At 42.7% G+C, this 18,480-nt stretch overlaps 2 protein-coding genes and 1 pseudogene across 2 annotated transcripts; all 3 read left to right on the top strand.

Annotated features, from left to right (window-relative positions):
• The first annotated feature begins 7,150 nt into the window (after positions 1-7,150).
• LOC123442568 (16.9 kDa class I heat shock protein 1-like) lies at positions 7,151-7,886 on the top strand. The gene has a single exon (XM_045118647.1). It carries the CDS (start codon positions 7,236-7,238, stop codon positions 7,689-7,691), a length of 456 nt encoding a protein of 151 aa, XP_044974582.1. The 5' UTR covers positions 7,151-7,235; the 3' UTR covers positions 7,692-7,886.
• Positions 7,887-10,511: 2,625 nt separating this feature from the next.
• On the top strand, positions 10,512-11,277 carry LOC123442570 (16.9 kDa class I heat shock protein 1-like). Its single transcript, XM_045118649.1, has one exon. It carries the CDS (start codon positions 10,610-10,612, stop codon positions 11,060-11,062), a length of 453 nt encoding a protein of 150 aa, XP_044974584.1. The 5' UTR covers positions 10,512-10,609; the 3' UTR covers positions 11,063-11,277.
• Positions 11,278-13,310: 2,033 nt separating this feature from the next.
• On the top strand, positions 13,311-14,032 carry LOC123439270 (annotated as a pseudogene).
• The last annotated feature ends 4,448 nt before the right edge of the window (positions 14,033-18,480 follow it).

Raw genomic sequence — 18,480 nt, forward strand, 5'->3', positions numbered from 1 at the left:
CTTACCGGCCGGAGGCGTCGACGACGGCGAGGAGGACGGCGGCGGCGAGGAGGACGACGGCGACGGCGAGGAGGACAGCAGGCGGCGGCGAGTAGGACGGCGGGCAGCCTGACGGCGTCGTCGAGTTCGTCGCTATGTCGCGCCGGGCAGGAGAACGAGGAAGAAGGAGAGAAGGAAATGCGATTTGGGTTGGAAATTTTCTAACTCCCGCTTATATAGGTGGATCTTTAGTCCCGGTTCGGGCTCGATCCGGGACTAAAGACCCCCTTTAGTCCCGGGTGGAGCCACGACCCGGGACTAAAGGCCCTTTTTCGGCACACCAAAAGGCGGGAAGCAGGGGCCTTTAGTCCCGGTGCGGGGCTCCAACCGGGACTAAAGCCCCTCCTCGGTTGCACGATAAGTTTAGTCCCACCTCGCCCAGCGAGGGGACTAACACTTGTTTATAAGCCCCGTCGCAGCATCCATATCGAGCTCCTCTCTAAAGCAGGCTTACGGGCCTAAACTCACTGTAAATTTAAAAATTGAAACTCTATTCGAAATTATGGAGAAAATTCAACCTGAATTCAAAGTGAGGTCACTTTGAATTTAGGTTGAATTTTCTCTATAAATTCTCATATAGTTTCAATTTTTTTCTATTTTCAAAATTAATTATTTTGACTATCCAAACTATTATCTATTTTGTTATTTTCAATTAAAAACTATGTTTTTTTTTGCATATTTGAGAATTTGACAAAACTATGATAATGAAAAGTGTTTGAAATTGAATAAATAATTCAAAACTATTTTCTATTTTCAAAAGTAATTATTTTGACTATCCAAACTATTAACTATTTTGTTATTTTTAATTAAAAACTATGTTTATTAAAATTCTTTTTGCATATTTGAGAATTTGACAAAACTATGATAATGAAAAGTATTTGAAATTGAATAAATAATCCAAAACTATTTTCTATTTTCAAAATTAATTATTTTGACTATCCAAACTATTAACTATTTTGTTATTTTCAATTAAAAACTATGTTTATTAAAATTCTTTTTGCATATTTGAGAATTTGACAAAACTATGATAATGGAAAGTGTTTGAAATTGAATAAATAATTCAAAACTATTTTCTATTTTCAAAAGTAATTATTTTCATTATCCAAACTATTAACTATTTTGTTATTTTCAATTAAAAACTATGTTTATTAAAATTCTTTTTGCATATTTGAGAATTTGACAAAACTATGATAATGAAAAGTGTTTGAAATTGAATAAATAATTCAAAACTATTTTCTATTTTCAAAAGTAATTATTTTGACTATCCAAACTATTAACTATTTTGTTATTTTCAATTAAAAACTATGTTTATTAAAATTCTTTTTGCATATTTGAGAATTTGACAAAACTATGATAATGAAAAGTGTTTGAAATTGAATAAATAAGGGATTTCGAACGAGAACTCATCTCTAACAAAGGGATTTCATTTTGTTGAACTTATCTGAAGTCCATACTTTTTGTGTGTTCAAAATGCACCATTCAAAGGCACATCACAAAAGGTTTAATACATTATGACACCAATATTCCTATCTATTATTTCTGTTTTCTTCTGGGTCGTAGCCATGGAGAATCTTCATCATTTATTCCCATTTATCTCATACCCTTGGAATGTACATATAGTCGAAGATGGTGGCCTGGCCAAACAGTACAGCTGATCTCCAACGGTGTCGTCATTCATGATATGTGTGTGCAACCAACTGCCGAAAGTCTTCTCGTGTTCCCCTTTAATCCAAGAGTCAGCCTTCCCCGGGTTTTCGGAGCGTAGAATATTCTTGTGTCTCACGATATACGGAGCCACCATAATGGAATTGTGTAGAACTGTGTAGTGTGCTTGAGAGAAAGAATGCCCATCCATACATAGTTTTGCTTTCCTTCCTAGTGTGCCTTTTCCTGTCAGCCTACCCTCATACCGAGATTCAGGAACGCCAATCGGCTTAAGTTCAGGAAGAAAGTCCACACAAAACTCAATAACCTCCTTTGTTCCATAGTGCTTGGAGATGCTTCCTTCTGGCCTATCGAAGGGGAGCATATTTCTTTAAGACTCCCATGAACCTATCGAAGGGGAACATATTGTGTAGAAACACAGGACCGAGAATTCTAATCTCTTCGACTAGGTGAACTAGGAGGTATGTCATTATATTGAAGAAGAATGGCGGGAACAACAACTCAAAGCTGACCATACATTGGACCACATCAATCTGTACCCTGATAGACTTTATCGATCGATTACCTTGTGAGAAATTGCATTGAGGAATGCACATACCTTCACAATTGCCAGGCGAACATTTTCTGGTAGAATTCCCCTCAATGCAACCGGTAGCAATTGCGTCATAAGCACGTGGCAGTCATGAGACTTTAGGTTTTGGAATTTTTTGTCTTTCATATTTACGATTCCCTTTATATTCGACGAGAAGCCAGTCGGGACCTTGATACTGAAAAGGACTTCAAAGAAGATTTCCTTCTCTTCCTTAGTAAGAGCGTAGCTGGCACGCCCTTGAAACTGCCCTGGATGCATGCCATCTCTTCCTTTATGACATTCCTGGTCCTCCCGTGCTTCCGGTGTATCTTTTGACTTCCCATACAAGCCCAGGAAGCCTAGAATATTCATGCAGAGATTCTTCGTCAGGTGCATCACGTCGATTGCCGAGCGGACCTCATGGACTTCCCAATAGGGTAGCTCCCAAAATATAGATTTCTTCTTCCACATGGGTACGCGCTTATCAGGGCCGTTAGGAACAGGTTGGCTGCCAGGACCCTTTCCAGAGATTACTTTTAAATCTTTGAACATATCAAATACTTCAGCACCAGTACGGATGACAGGCTTCCCCCGGGGTTCTGCCTTGCCATTGAAATGCTTGCCTTTTTTTTCTTTAAGGGATGCTTGGGCGGAAGAAAACGACGATTGTACTGGTACACATTCTTCCTACATTTGTCCAGATATATACTTTCTGTCTGATCCAAACAGTGCGTGCATGTATTGTATCCCTTGTTTGACTGTCCTGAAATGTTACTAAGAGCAGGCCAATCATTGATGGTTACGGAAAGCAACGCTCGAAGGTCAAATTCCTCTTGTTTGTGCTCGTCCCACACACGTACACCTGGTTCGGCCCACAGCTGTAAAAGTTCATCAACTAATGGCCTTAGGTACACATCAATATCGTTGTCGGGTTGCTTTGGACCTTGGATAAGCACTGGCATCATAATGAACTTCCGCTTCATGCACAACCAAGGAGGAAGGTTGTAGATACATAGAGTAACGGGCCAGGTGCTGTGACTGCAACTCTGCTCCCCAAAAGGATTCATGCCATCTGTACTCAGACCTAACCATAAGTTCCTTGCGTCAGCTGCAAATCTCGGGAACTCTCTCTCGATTTTTCTTCACTGCCGACCATCAGCGGTGTGCCTCAACTTATCGTCTTTCATACGATCTTCCATGTGCCATCGCAACAACTTCGCATGATCTTTATTTCTGAACAGACGTTTCAACTGTGGTATTATAGGAGCATACCGCATCACCTTGGCAGGAACCCTCTTCCTGGGTGGCTCGCCCTCAATATCACCAGGGTCATCTTTTCTGATCTTATACCGCAATGCAGTGCATACCGGGCATTTATCCATATTCTCGTACTTCTCACCGCGGTAGAGGATGCAGTCATTAGGGCATGCATGTATCTTCTGCACGTCTAATCCTAGAGGGCAGACAAGCTTCTTTGCTTCGTACGTGCTGGCGGGCAATTCATTCTTTCTTGGAAGCATCTTCTTCATCAGTACCAGCAACTTTTCGAATGACGAGTCAGTCACACCGGTCTCTGCCTTCCACTTCAGCAATTCCAGTGTGCTATCCAGCTTCTTCTGTCAATCTTCACAAGTTGGGTACAACAATTTGTTGTGGTCCTGTAACATCTGCTCGAACTGCAACCTCGCCGTGCATCACAAATGACCCGGCCAAGATCATCAGCGGGCTCATCTGGTTCCCGTTCTTCATCCTGATCTAGTTCTTCATTGTCTTCCATTGCGGTATCAGCATACTTAGGGAACATAGATCGGTAGTTGTCATCATCGTTCTCTTCTTCTTCATCGTCGTCTTCCATCATAACCCCTCTTTCTCCGTGCTTGGTCCAAACATTATAGCCCGACATAAAACCGGACCGAAGCAGGTGGCTCTGAATGACTCTTGAGGAAGTGTAATCCTTCTCATTCCGACATTCAACACATGGACAAAACATATAGCCACCACCATGCTTGTTCGCATCGGCTGCATCTCGAAAAGAATGCACGCCTTCTCTGTAAGCGCCTGTGCGTCGATCACCGTACATCCATGGATGGCTCATCTGCGTTATACGACAGTATATCAAATACAATCACGATCCTAAAAAATTAGTACTGCACGGTCTAAACGAGGAAATATAGTTGTTAACCTTTTAGAATAAGTAGAAATAAAGAGGAAGAGGTTTAAGCGTGGTTCAGTCATCTCATATCGTAGTTGTGTTCGGTGAACTGAATCGGCATCGCTCTAACACACATTTCAACAAACACCTCTAGTGCATAAAAAAATGGAGAGCTAGCACACACCCACACTCTTCCATTCAAGAAAAATGCAAGGAAGAGGGGAGAGGGGGGTTGTGTTATATATAGGCAGAGGACTTTAGTCCCGGTTTGAGACACAAACCGGAACTAAAGGTGACGCACATGCGGGCTGCACACGCGTAGCCCTTTAGTCCCGGTTTGGGACACAAACCGGGACTAATGACCCTTACGGGCCGGGACTAAAGCCTCGAGGAAGGCATTGCGATTTGGGGCGACGTGGCCGGGCCTTTAGTCCCGGCCCAAAGGCAGGCCGGGACTAAAGGGTCCCGGCCAAAGGCCCGTTCTAGTGGCTCTACTCGGTCGGTCCCAGCTCCGGTGCGAGTTGTATGCTCGGTGCTTCTCGACTTCTCCGTGTCTTCTTCTATAAAAGGAGACGGCCCACCAACACCAAAGCAGGAGAGTACTCTAGAACACGGTGGGCACTTCATGGCCTGAAAATACAAGGCAAAGGAAGCTCACAGCCGAGCTGGAAAGCGATAATAAAAGTATTTTATACTTACTAGCTTTAGTAAAAACTAGCAAAAGGGTCCGTGCGTTGCAACCGGAGAAAAAATACCACACACTTTTAATCTTTTTATAATCATTTTGATTTATTAAAATAATAAGCTAACTAACTAACATAGTCAGTCCTATCCTATTTTGTTGAGAAATCAACCCGTCCATTGTTAATTCCACCATGATGAAAAATTGAGCAGGACAAGCAAAACAAAACAAAGAGGCTACGTGAATTGATCAATGGAATGTTATCTTATTTCACTCATGGGGTAGAGAATGTGGGATCAGATGACAAACTAAAGGTGGTATTCCATTCTCACTCTCTACAACAATGCAATCTTACATTCAATACATTCATTTATCACCAAATAAATTCCCACAAAACAAAAAAATTTGCCGGTGCTTGGCACACGGTTGGAGGCATGGGGAGGGGATCTCACCAGATGATGAGTTCCTGCCGGAGGAGGGGATACGATGAGGGGAGCAAGGGTTAGGCGCCTCTATCTGGCCATAATAAGGAGTCGCCGTTGCTGCGCCATAACCTTGGAGTTCCCCGTGTGAGGCATGGAGGCCCGCCTCCACCTGCAAGTACTTCGCTCCGCCGCACCTTATCCGTGCGCCGCCGCCATTCTGCATCGAGCAGATGCATCATCCTAAGTCGATGTAGCTGTCGCGTTGATTTGATCCAGAAGCTGTGCTCGAGCGCCGAAACGGGGGCAGCAAGCGGGCAAAGGTACGACCGCGGAGGCGGGTGGGTTGGGATCGACAACAGTGGTGGTTGAGGTCGGCCGTGGCGGCGAGTGATGTGGCAGCGGCCTGGGCACATGCCAGGGTGGACCAGGGTCGCGATGCGCTCGAGCGCCGCAACGGGGACAGTGAGCGGGGAGAGGTACAACCGCGGAGGCGGGTGGGTTGAGATCGGCAGCGGTGACGGTTGAGGTCGGTCGCGGCGGCGAGTGGTGTGGCGGCGGCCTGGGCACAGGCCAGGGTGGGCCCAGGGTCGACGGGAGGAGGCGATGCGTACGGGTATAATTTTTGCAGCGAATCGTTTTTTTCTTTTTGCGTTGCAAATAAATGATGGAGCGCGGGTTGAATAACAAAAATTACAGTTTTTTTTATAAACTTACCGTGGTGGGTTTTCCGACGGAAGCAATAGCCGCTTTATTATTAATAGCAAAAGGGCCCATGCATTGCAACGGGAGAAAGAAATACCACACGACACACGCTCTTAATTTATAAAAAATGTCTATAATTTGAGAATTTATAGTTACGATACAAATAAAGATGGTCTTATCCTACAAAAATGCAGTTCAAAATTTCACAGGTCTTCTATTTTAACACGGCTTGCATGTAGATTTAATACGTACAAAGAATCAGTCAAGTGACCTTTAGTTTCATCTCTAATCCTGATTTTGTTGACGTGTTCATCCCCAACCCGGATGAGTACCGGTATGAAAGAAAAACGAATAATGACTTATTTATTAAGATTGCACCTAGATAGTATTTTTATTAAACGTTTAACAGATAAAATAATATCATATTTAAATTCTACATATTTTTCTAATCAAATTCCATGTATAATATGTTAAATTTAGAGTTACGGTTTAAAATATATGAGTATTTTAAAAAATATTTAATATATACTACGAGTTTAATGTCATAAATAGTAAGGGCTTTTTTATAAAATCACCTCGGTGGGTTTTTTGACAGAAGCGATAGCCTCTTTATTATTAGATAAAGATTTATACTAAGCTTAAGACATTTATTTTAATATAAAGGGATTATGTATGTATTATCTGAAAGACCCACCAAAACAACGCAGGAGAGTACTCTAGAACACGGTAGGCACTTCATGGGCTGAAAATAGAAGGGAAAGGAAGATCACAGCCGAGCTGGAAAGCGCGCGATAAAGTACCAACAAACGCTCGTCCACTGGACTGAAGAGACCTCGAGACGCTTCAGGAGCATCACCCGGCGATGCTATAAGTAGCCAGCGTCCGTCCCGTCGTTCTCCATCCAAACTCAAGCGAGCGCCAAGCAAAAGCAGACAGCATCCTACCTACGATCCGATACTGAATTTTCCCTCAGTTACAAAATCCAAAGCAGCACCGAGGATGTCGATCGTGCGGCGGAGCAACGTGTTCGACCCCTTCGCCGACCTCTGGGCCGACCCCTTCGACACCTTCCGCTCCATCGTCCCGGCGATCTCAGGCAGCAACAGCGAGACAGCAGCGTTCGCGAACGCCCGGATGGACTGGAAGGAGACGCCTGAGGCACACGTCTTCAAGGCTGATCTTCCTGGTGTGAAGAAGGAGGAGGTCAAGGTGGAGGTGGAGGACGGCAACGTGCTCGTCGTCAGCGGCGAACGCACTAAGGAGAAGGAGGACAAGAACGATAAGTGGCACCGCGTGGAGCGTAGCAGCGGCAAGTTTGTGAGGCGCTTCCGCCTGCCGGAGGACGCCAAGGTGGAGGAGGTGAAGGCCGGGCTGGAGAACGGTGTGCTCACCGTCACCGTGCCCAAGACAGAGGTCAAGAAGCCCGAGGTGAAGGCCATCGAGATCTCCGGCTGAGTATTCGAGTCGGAGCCATTCTGGTTGATGTGTGTGCGAGTTCTGCAGCCTAAATACAGTTGTGATTTGTTCTTGTCGAGTCTGGTTGAGGCATCTCTGTATCGCGTTTCTTTCCTCGGTCGTTTGTGTACTTGTGTAATCGCAATGAATAAATGTAGTACCTGATGCACTATCAAGAAGGGACAATTTGCAGAACATCCAATGCACCACCATCACTGCAGTAGTTCCACGATGGACTGAAGATGTGAAAAACAGTTACAGAGGAGATTCAGACAGTGACAAACTTCTTACAAAAGTAGCTGCTAATGTTGGCCAAGATCCTAAGTTCTGTGTTCAAAATGGCATCATCAAATACAAAAACAGGATATATGTGGGTGCTCAAACAAGTTTCAGACAACAGTGGTTACACACCTTTCATTCTTCAGCTATTGGAGGTCAATCTGGTGTTAAAGCCACATATCACAGAATTAAAAAAAGTGTTCTATTGGCCTAGTATGAAGAAGGACATAGAATCTTTTGTAGGTGAATGTCCAGTCTGTCAACTAAACCAAATAGACCATATCTTTCCTCCAGGATTGTTACAACCTATCCTTGTTCCTGATATGGCTTGGGCTCACATCACTATGGATTTCATTACTGCTTTACCCAATTCACAAGGCAAAGAATTTATCCTAGTGGTAGTGGACAGATTCACCAAATATGCTCATTTTATTCCCTTGGCTCATCCATATACAGTGCAAACAGTGTTTGAAGTTGTGATGGATATTGTAGTCAAATTACATGGCCTACCAATCTGCATAATTTCAGACAGAGACAACATTTTCACCAATGCTCACTATCAGGAACTGTTCAAAACTTTTGGAGTCAAGCTCAGGTTTAGCACACCTTCTCACCCCCAAACTAATGGCCAAACAGAACGGGTAAATCAATGCCTTGAAGCATATTTAAGAGGAATGGTGTTTCAAGAACCTAAGAAATGGATGAAATGGTTACCACAAGCAAAACTATGGTATAATACTTCCTACCATTCCTCACTGAAATGCACTCCCTTTCAAGCACTCTATGGATACACCCCCCCTCCCCCCAGATTGGAGAGTTCTCACTGAACCAACCACTGTCTCCTGAAGCTCGTCTAACTGTATCAGAAAGGGAACATATGATGAAACTTCTGAAAGCAAACTTGGAACATGCTCAAAACAGGATTAAACATTCACAAATATGAAAAAAAACAGAGAGAGCATTTTCAGAAAGAGATATGGTATATCTCAAGAAACTACCATACATGCAAAATGCATTTGGTCTTCGAGGATCCCAGAAACTGAGATCAAAATTCCATTTACCCTAAAAAGTTCTGGAGAAGATTGAGGAAGTATATAACAGACTTCAGTTACCTTAGTATACTAACATCTGCCCAGTGTTTCACATCAGCCAACTGAAACAACACGTGGGACACAAATTCATTCCTCTAGCATATGTTTCACTAGTGACTCCAGAAGGATACGTCAAGACAATTCATGTTGCAATGCTGGACAGAATAGTTATCCAACGCAACAAGATCCCGATCGGCCAATGTTCTTGAACAAAACCTTCCCCGGACATAAAGTTTTTCACCTTGAAAACAAGGCGGTTGTTATGGCGGTGGCATTGTCGGTACCAGAACCAAAGCAACACTGATTATATTCAGACAGCCAACGGTTACGATGAGAAGATGACGATCAAAACCATCCAACGGCTCGGATCAACCTCATCGTTTATTCTTTAATGACATTTATAACAGTAAAGACTACAGTTATTGTACTATTCCATTGAATTACCACGGGTGAGCTGGCTACGGGCATAAAGCGAGAGCATAGGCTTCGTGGAGGCCATTCCATCACTTTTTTTTTCCAAAATAGTCTTTAGATTTAGAACTATATCTAAGTTTTATCTGTATCTCAGAGCTGCCGGCTCCTGAAGAACTACCCAATGTACCCACTAATAATTTGTACGTGTTTTAGACGTCAGGTTATTATGTGTAATCACAATACTATCATTAAAATTAAAATTATGCATCCTATTTTATAAAAGTCAGAGTACCAAAATGAATTTCTATACAAAGCATGCATTAAACAAAGCCTATATTTCTATTATAAAGAAATTGTTTGGGCGTGTTTCTAAAATATTTTAGTGTCTGAAATTCAAACTTAAATATATATAAAACTAGTTTGATGATATAATTTTCATATTTCCACACCTTCAAGCCGGCGTTTCCTTATAAACTATTTTTCATTTATGTGTTCTCGACGCACAACACTTTAAATAACTTAATAATGTGCCGTTAATAAAAATAAACTAAAATGTAAATCTAAAATTTATACTGGATTTTTGAATGTCTATCTAATAACAATATTGACATGTGTACATTTTTTACTACACTTTACTGATTCTTTTGAGCAAAGAAAATATTCAACGATACTTGTGCGAGGAGAAAGTTGTTAATACAGGCTGCTAGCCTCTACATGCACATTTGTTTAGATGCTTCTAGTCTGCACTTCCTCAATCAAACTTCTACCGAGCTCCGGTGCGAGTTGTATGCTCGGTGCTCCTGAGAGCATCTCGACTTCTCCGTGTCTTCTTCTAGAAAAAGCAGGAGGGTACTCTAGAACACGGTAGGCACTTCATGGGCTGAAAATAGAAGGGAAAGGAAGATCACAGCCGAGCTGGAAAGCGCGCGATAAAGTAGCAACAAACGCTCGTCCACTGGACTGGAGAGACCTCGAGATGCTTCAGGAGCATCACCCGGCGATGCTATAAGTAGCCAGCGTCGGTCTGGTCGTCCTCCATTCCATCCAAACTCAACCGAGCGCCAAGCAAAAGCAGACAACAACCTACCTACGATCAGAATTTTCCCCGAGCTACAAACCAAAGCAGCACCGACGATGTCGATCGTGAGGCGTAGCAACGCGTTCGACCCCTTCGCCGACCTCTGGGCTGACCCGTTCGACACCTTCCGCTCCATCGTCCCGGCGTTCTCTAGCAACAGCGAGACGGCCGCCTTCGCCAATGCTCGCGTCGACTGGAAGGAGACCCCGGAGGCGCACGTCTTCAAGGCCGACCTTCCCGGCGTGAAGAAGGAGGAGGTCAAGGTGGAGGTGGAGGACGGCAACGTGCTCGTTGTCAGCGGCGAGCGCACTAAGGAGGAGGAGGACAAGAACGACAAGTGGCACCGTGTGGAGCGTAGCAGCGGCAAGTTCGTGCGGCGCTTCCGCTTGCCGGAGGACGCCAAGGTGGAGGAGGTGAAGGCCGGCCTGGAGAACGGTGTGCTCACTGTCACCGTGCCCAAGGCCGAGGTCAAGAAGCCTGAGGTGAAGGCCATCGAGATCTCCGGCTGAATGCATGCGCCTCGACGTATACTCTGGTTGGAGCGAGTTTGGTTGATGTGTGCGAGTTCTGCAACCTGAAACTATGCTACAGTTGTGTCGTTGTTCTTGCCGAGTCTAGAGAGAAATCTCTGTATTGTGTTTCTTTCCCCAGTCGTTTCGGTACTTATGTAATCGCCAACAGGTGAATAATAAATGAGAAATAAAGTGTGCTGATTTTGGGTGCAGTGCAGATTTTGCATACACAAAATTTGACCCTTTTTCTCATTGTAATTTAGATGGACAGCGTGAAGAGAATTAGAGAAAAATGTCATTCGGTCATTTCCGATAATAAATCACTCTTTTCTTTTATCAAGTAGCCGCAAAGATTCATTGGTCTCAAGGAAAGATTTTTGGAGTATGGATGCTTGGCTAGCGGGAACTAGGGCACCACCAAGGTTTTGGTTACCGAATGGGGTACTTTTACCTAGGGGGGCCGGTAAACGTATTTACACGGTTATCATCAAAATTTCGAACGAATTTTGAATGAAATTAATAGTTAAATTTTGAATTCAAATTCTTTCAAATTGAAAAGATAGTACTTGAACTTATTTATCATAAAGAGATACTCCTTCGTTCGAAAAAAATTGTCCTTCAAATGATGCTAGATAAAGACAAGGTTAACGGAGGGAGTACTATAGCTATATATCCAGTCATGAGATATAAACCATTTAAACCATTTTGAATTTGAGTGCAGTGCAGAATCTGCACACATAAAATTTGAACTTTTTTTTCATGTGGTTTGGGTGGACAGAATCAACATCTACTTACTAATCATCCACCTTGAGATATCTATCTCCAACATCTCTTCGGTAATAAGTTGCGAGCCCCACCCAAAATGTAAACTCAAATCAACGGATAACTGCATTAATAAACTATGCTTAAGGTAAACAATCCTTGCAACCGTGGTCACAAGCACCGTTGTTCTCTCCCTGGTGGTAACAAGCACATCCCCTAGTCTCATGTTTCTGTCACGCAAGCTAGACATCGAGGGCCTGAACCCACAATCATACATAACGCTCCCTCTTGGAGTTACAATCTACTACTTGGCCAAAGCAATAAAAAGCAATGGAGAACATGCATTAATCACTAAGGAACATAATATAAAAGGATAAATATATAACTCATAACAATCAGAACATAATCTCATAAATCCATTGGATCCCAACAAACCGAGCATAGCAAAAGTAAGAAAATTACATAGATGTCTTGATCATGTAGGGCAGCTCAAAAGGACTAACCATTGAAACACAAGATTGGAGAAAAGACATCACATAGCTACTGGTCATGGACTCATGGTCCAAAAAGGACTACTCACGACACATCCGGGAAGCGTCTATGGTGGTGGAGAAGCTCCCGGAGGTCAATTCTCCCTCCGGTAGGGTGCCGGAAAGAGGTCTCCTAACGCTCCCGATCTTGGAAGCGTTGCGGCGGCGGAACGATGAAGAAATTCACGATTCCAGAAAGTCTGTGAGGGTTTTCTCTCGGGACCCTAAATATAGGCCAAAGGAGGGCACCGAAGGAGCTGGGACCCACCCAGACGACCTCCTGACGCGGCCAAGCCCCTGGCCTTCCTTTGGTGATCCGGAAGCTTATGTTTCGCAGATTTTTTTATATATTTTTTCTGAATTTTTTCGGGCTTCAGACAATTAGGTAAAAGCCCCTGCAAAATAGACATCAGCAGACAGAAACTAACAATGGATGCACTGAGTTAGTAGGTTAGCCTATACATTTTTCTAGTAAAACTTAGTATATATAATATGTTAAAATCAAAGTAACGGTTTAAGAGATATACGAATAATTTTGTTTTAAATAAACCGTGGATTGATTAACCGAGAAATCAAGGGGTTTTCTATTAAAAATGCAAAAAAAAAATCGGCTGTTCTAAATATGAATGATGGGTTGATTACCAGAAACATCAGGGGTTTTAGTAAAGAAAAACATAAAAAATAGTTTGGTTGTAACTTAAATAGGAATTGCGGATTACTCCCAAAAATAGTCAGGGCTTTATTATTTGGAAGACCCATCAACACCAAAGCAGGAGAGTACTCTAGAACACGGTGGGCACTTCATCGGCTGAAAATAAAAGGGAAAGGAAGCTCACAGCCGAGCTGGAAAGCGATAAAGTAGCAACAAACGCTCGTCCACTGGACTGGAGAAACCTTGAGACGCTTCAAGAGCATCACCCAGCGACGCTATAAGTACCTGTTCTCCCATCCCATCCACACCAACTCAAGCCAGTGTCAAACAAAAGCAGATAACATCCGACGATCCGATACAGAATTTTCCGAACGCACAAGCCGAAGCAATCAACACCGGTAATGTCGATCGTGAGGCGGAGCAACGTTTTCGACCCCTTCGCTGACCTCTGGGCGGACCCCTTCGACACCTTCCGCTCCATCATCCCGGCGATCTCAGGCAACAGCGAGACTGCCACGTTCGCCAATGCTCGCATGGACTGGAAGGAGACCCCCGAGGCGCACGTCTTCAAGGCCGACCTTCCCGGCGTGAAGAAGGAAGAGGTTAAGGTGGAGGCGTCGTCAGCGGCGAGCGCAGTAAGGAGAAGGAGGACAAGAATGATAAGTGGCACCGTGTGGAGCGCAGCAGCGGCAGGTTTGTGAGGCGCTTCCGCCTGCCGGAGGACGCCAAGGTGGAGGAGGTGAAGGCTGGGCTGGAGAACGGTGTGCTCACCGTCACCGTACCCAAGGCCGAGGTGAAGAAGCCTGAGGTGAAGGCCATCGAGATCTCCGGCTGAGTATTTGGGTCGGAGCTAGCCTGGTCGATGTGTGTGTGAGCTCTGCAACCTAAATACAGTTGTGTCTTTGTTCTTGTCGAGTCTGGTTGAGACATCTTTGTATCGCGTTTCTTTCCTCAGTCGTTTGTGTACTTGTGTAATCGCCAACAGATTTGGCAATGAATAAATGAGAAATAAACCGTTCTGAATTTGAGTGCAGTGCAGAATGTGCACACACAAAATTTGGACTTTTTTTTGCTTGTGGTTTGGGTGGACAGAATCTGCACAAACAAAAGTTTTGTCATTTATCATGTATAAAATTTTGTGAGTGTTCTGGTCAACGGGTTTGAATTGTCAGGTCGAGTTGCAAATTTTTTTTGAAAAAGAGAAAACAAGCCCGAGAATCAATTGATGCACACAGCCATCTTATTAAAATAAGTTTAAAACATAGTCTTAGGCTTAAAATCAAAATAAATTCATAAAGCTCTGAGGCTTAAAATCAAAACAAAGATGATATGGAAAAAACTGCCATATCCGGTGTAGGTAAAAGTATAGACTATGATGCCTATACATCTAGCCTATTATTAGCACATCATCCAAACCGGTTAAAGATAACCCGTGCGACCATCCTTCATCGGTTGTACCCAATATTCATAAGCTTCCTGGAGTTCACATTACTGAGTAACAATCACGTACGGATTCAAGACGTCATTCTGTAGATAACCTGTAAAAAGTTGTTGAAGTTCTTGTCATTAAAAATCATGTCATTCCTGGTATTCGTATTTCATATAGCCCGAAATAGAGCACAAATCCCAATTCTGATAAGTTTCGATATTTTAACGTCCACTCCACTGAGCCACGTTGTAAATAACGATGTTATATATGTAGGTGGTGTAACATTAAAAGCTATATGAATTGTGCGACATAATAGTTTTGCGAGAGGCAATCTGAAAAGAGGTGTCTTATTGTTTCATTATGATCACAATAATAACAGTTGGGTATGCCTTTCCATCTTCGTTTTATCAAGTTATCTTTGTTTAATACCACAACTTCGTGTATAAATCACATAATTTTTTTAATCCTGAGCGGCACTTTGATATTCCAAATATGTAATGATCCGGAGAGCGGTTCAGTATTTATCAGATCCTTGTACATGGACTTTACTGAGAATATACCATTCGCAGCTAACGTCCATCGAACACTATCTGTCTGGTCAGTTAGTTGCACCTGCATAAGTCTTCTGATCAGATGTAACCATGCATTCCAGCGTGCTCCCACTAAAGCTCGCCTGAACTGCATATTAAGAGGTACCGATTATAGTATCGTGGACACATAGTCCTCTTTACGTTGTGCAATATTATAAAGCATAGGGTATTGAAGTGCTAAAGGAATGTCCCCAAGCCAAGTATCTTTCCAAAATCTTGTTGATGCACCAGCACCAACTACAATTTCATCCTTTGGAAAAAGTCACCTTTATCTTCATTGGCCCTTTCCAGAAAGGTGAGTCATTTGATCTAGTTGTAACCTGGGCTAAAGTTTTGGAATGTAAATATTTATTCTTCAATATTTGAATCCACAACCCCTCGTTCCCTGTGGATAACCTGTAAAGCCATTTGCTCAGCAGGTATCTGTTCTTCACTTACAAATTTTCAATGCCCAAATCCTCCTGGTCTTTTGGTCTACATATAATATCCCAACGTGTCAGCATGTATTTCTTCTTGCTGCTGAGCCGGAAAGGTCGAGTTGCAATTCCACATAGATGGTTATTCTCCTTGCTAGTTAATCCTCACATCTTCTCCCGATCGATCCGACCCGATATGATCACGTCGTTCACATCCAACACACAACTCCCGACTCGGCCCGCACCAAACTGGCCTCCAGTAATCACGACATGCATAGCTCACACCATATTGAAGGTATGAAATAGAACGATCGGCCTCTCAATACCAGTTGAGTTGTTGTTATCGTCGACATCGCTGCTGCCTGACAATCCCTAACCCTAGGAGTGTGTGGTCGGAAGCCTGCACGGGTGATGCAATCGAATGGAGAATGAGCATCGTAAGTGATAAGCGACTGGAGGCGAGTGTGGCGCGAGGACCGACTCGCGTATTTGTGTGTTCAATGCGAGGCAATCTCCATCGGGCCGGGCAGGCCAGAAGAAGTTATGGAGTCGGTTCAGCGGTGAGAAAAATAGCTAGGAAAACCATCGGCATGGCGCAGCTGGACCTAACAATTGTGACCCACCGGTCAAAAAACTCTCAAAATTTTAAATGGCGTAAACTGTGGCAATTTTTTTGCTAAATGAGGTAAAACGCTAAATGAAGTAATTAATGTCAAAATTATCAAAACAAGGGGTAAAAACCGAAATACAGTCTTTCTTTTACCTGTTTTCCTTGAAAAATATATTTGTTCAGTACACAAACCCTCATCATCACACATATTAACTCAAACGTGACATATCATCTAACGATGTCCAAACTTAAGACTTGATCCCGTGGGTTAGAAATGTATTATCCAGTCTAAGCAAATCTTGATTTTTCATGAAACTTTTATTTCGCTTGTGAATGAGTAGGATCTTCAGATGAGAGAATATAGAAGCTCAATTGTTGTTGCCAGAAACAAGTTCATTACGTCATTTCCTTCTAGTTGCAGTTAAAACATTGGAGATACATATTTAATTTCTCAGAGTTTTTTCCTTGTACTTTCAATAAGCCATGTCTTCATATACAAACCACATAATTTGAGATTCGAGGCAAAACTTCGTGGGCCTCGATTTTTTTATATTCGTAGTTTCAGACATTTCACTCGCCATGAAATTGTAAATTGAACTCCAAACAGAGTCCAACAAAAAATACATATTAAACAATATGAAAGAAAAAGTTATATACATATTAAAGTTTTTGAAATTCTATATGCATGCATCATATATGTGGTCGTACAAGGTGCCACCGGCTTCTTGACGTCACCACATGATGTAGGTGAATGTACTACACGACAAAAAGAGTATCGTATATATAATTTTTTTTCACCAAAGAACACTATGAAGACGATAGGGTAGATCCAATCTAACCAACAAAAGTGTAGCGCATAGGAAGAAGATGTTGGTGATGATTTGCTGATTCCCGCAACTAGTTTTACCTCCCTGCCGCGGGGATATCTCCACCGATCAAGAGTTGAAGTAGACCACTACTATGTGGTATCGACGCTACTCATTTCCGCGGAAATCGGGGAGCCTATGGTTACTGGGTCTATCTGGTGGAAGATTGTAGTTCGGGATATCTACAACCGGTTTGGATGACAGTTTATGTAAGCCCGTTATGGCATCTTCTGATTTATTTTTAATTATTTTTGCTGCTCCTTTAGAGCTTTCTCGGAATCACGAACTATTTGATTGCTTATTTTAATAAAGTGGCTGCATGCATCGTATTAATGCAAAGACTGGAGGAAATCCTCCTTTCTAAAAGAGACGTGGTATCGACGCGTATCAAAATAGTGATTCGGTAGCACTTCATCATCCAGGACAAAGATCACCGAGAGAATATGTAGACACGACCTGAAAACCATTTCAATCAATAATTAATAGCGGAATCTAGACAGCCATGTTAATTCCCACATATACACGAAAATCTTTATCTGAGTGAACCTTCTTTGCTTCGACATACCTAACAAAGACCGAGGTGAGACTTATGGTATATACTACCAAGTTATTCTCGCTACCCTTTTTGTTTTCTTTTCTCATTTTCATATTCAGGTATTCTTGTGATCAATATCACATTTGTATCTTCCCAGATGATGGTGGATACATAAAACAAGCCTGCTTCAGTACAATAGTTTACAACTTTGCTCTTCATCATGTCCATTTATGACAAACATGTCATCAATCCTTTTCAAGTATTTAAGGATATTTTTCACTGTAGTCCACTCATCAACATATATGGTTGTATACATGCCACAACTTACATGATAAATCCATACACAACTGTGTATGGAATCTCACTCATGTGTTCTTGCTCATCAACCTTCTTAGGACACTGAGTCTTTCTCAAACATTTTCTATGTGATCTCGAGAAGAACACCTGTTGGCGTTTTCATACTCTACATTTCATTATCTTGTCAATATATTGACTCGGAATTGTTAATCACCTCAACCTATCTTTATAAATCGTTATGCCCAATATGTATGTTGCCTAACCCAAGTTCTTCGTCGAAGAACTATTTTCAATGAAGTTCTAATTCATGTCAAGAAATTAAAATCATGTCCATCCAATAATATGTCATTCATAGAAATGTTATTTAGCTTCCACATATTTTCTTGTTAAAACAAGCATCTTCGCGCATTCTTGATGAAACCAAACTTTTTGACAATTTTCATAATGATGTTTCTTGTTAATATTAGAAATATTATTTAGCTCCCACTTACTTACTTGCTCTTGGCACTCCGCCTCGTCGAGGCATTTATTGGAGAGGACGAAGACGTGCCGCGGCCACGGAGATAGTAGTGGAGGCATGAGGGAGGCTTGGGGAGAAGGGCTCTTCCTTATCCATGGCGACTAGCCGCCACTTGCTACCTGAGTGCCAACGCGTCGAGGACGCCGACAACTGCTCCTTGTGGCAGCCCATGATCTAGATGGCGCGACTGCCTGGCGCGGATGTTGTC

The sequence above is a fragment of the Hordeum vulgare genome, chromosome 3H (genome assembly GCF_904849725.1).
Source record: "Hordeum vulgare subsp. vulgare chromosome 3H, MorexV3_pseudomolecules_assembly, whole genome shotgun sequence".
Taxonomy (NCBI): Eukaryota; Viridiplantae; Streptophyta; class Magnoliopsida; order Poales; family Poaceae; genus Hordeum; species Hordeum vulgare.

Excerpts from the sequence above, each read along its gene's own strand:
- LOC123442568 (XM_045118647.1), top strand. The coding sequence starts at position 7,236 with ATGTCGATCGTGCGGCGGAGCAACGTGTTCGACCCCTTCGCCGACCTC.
- LOC123442570 (XM_045118649.1), top strand. The coding sequence starts at position 10,610 with ATGTCGATCGTGAGGCGTAGCAACGCGTTCGACCCCTTCGCCGACCTC.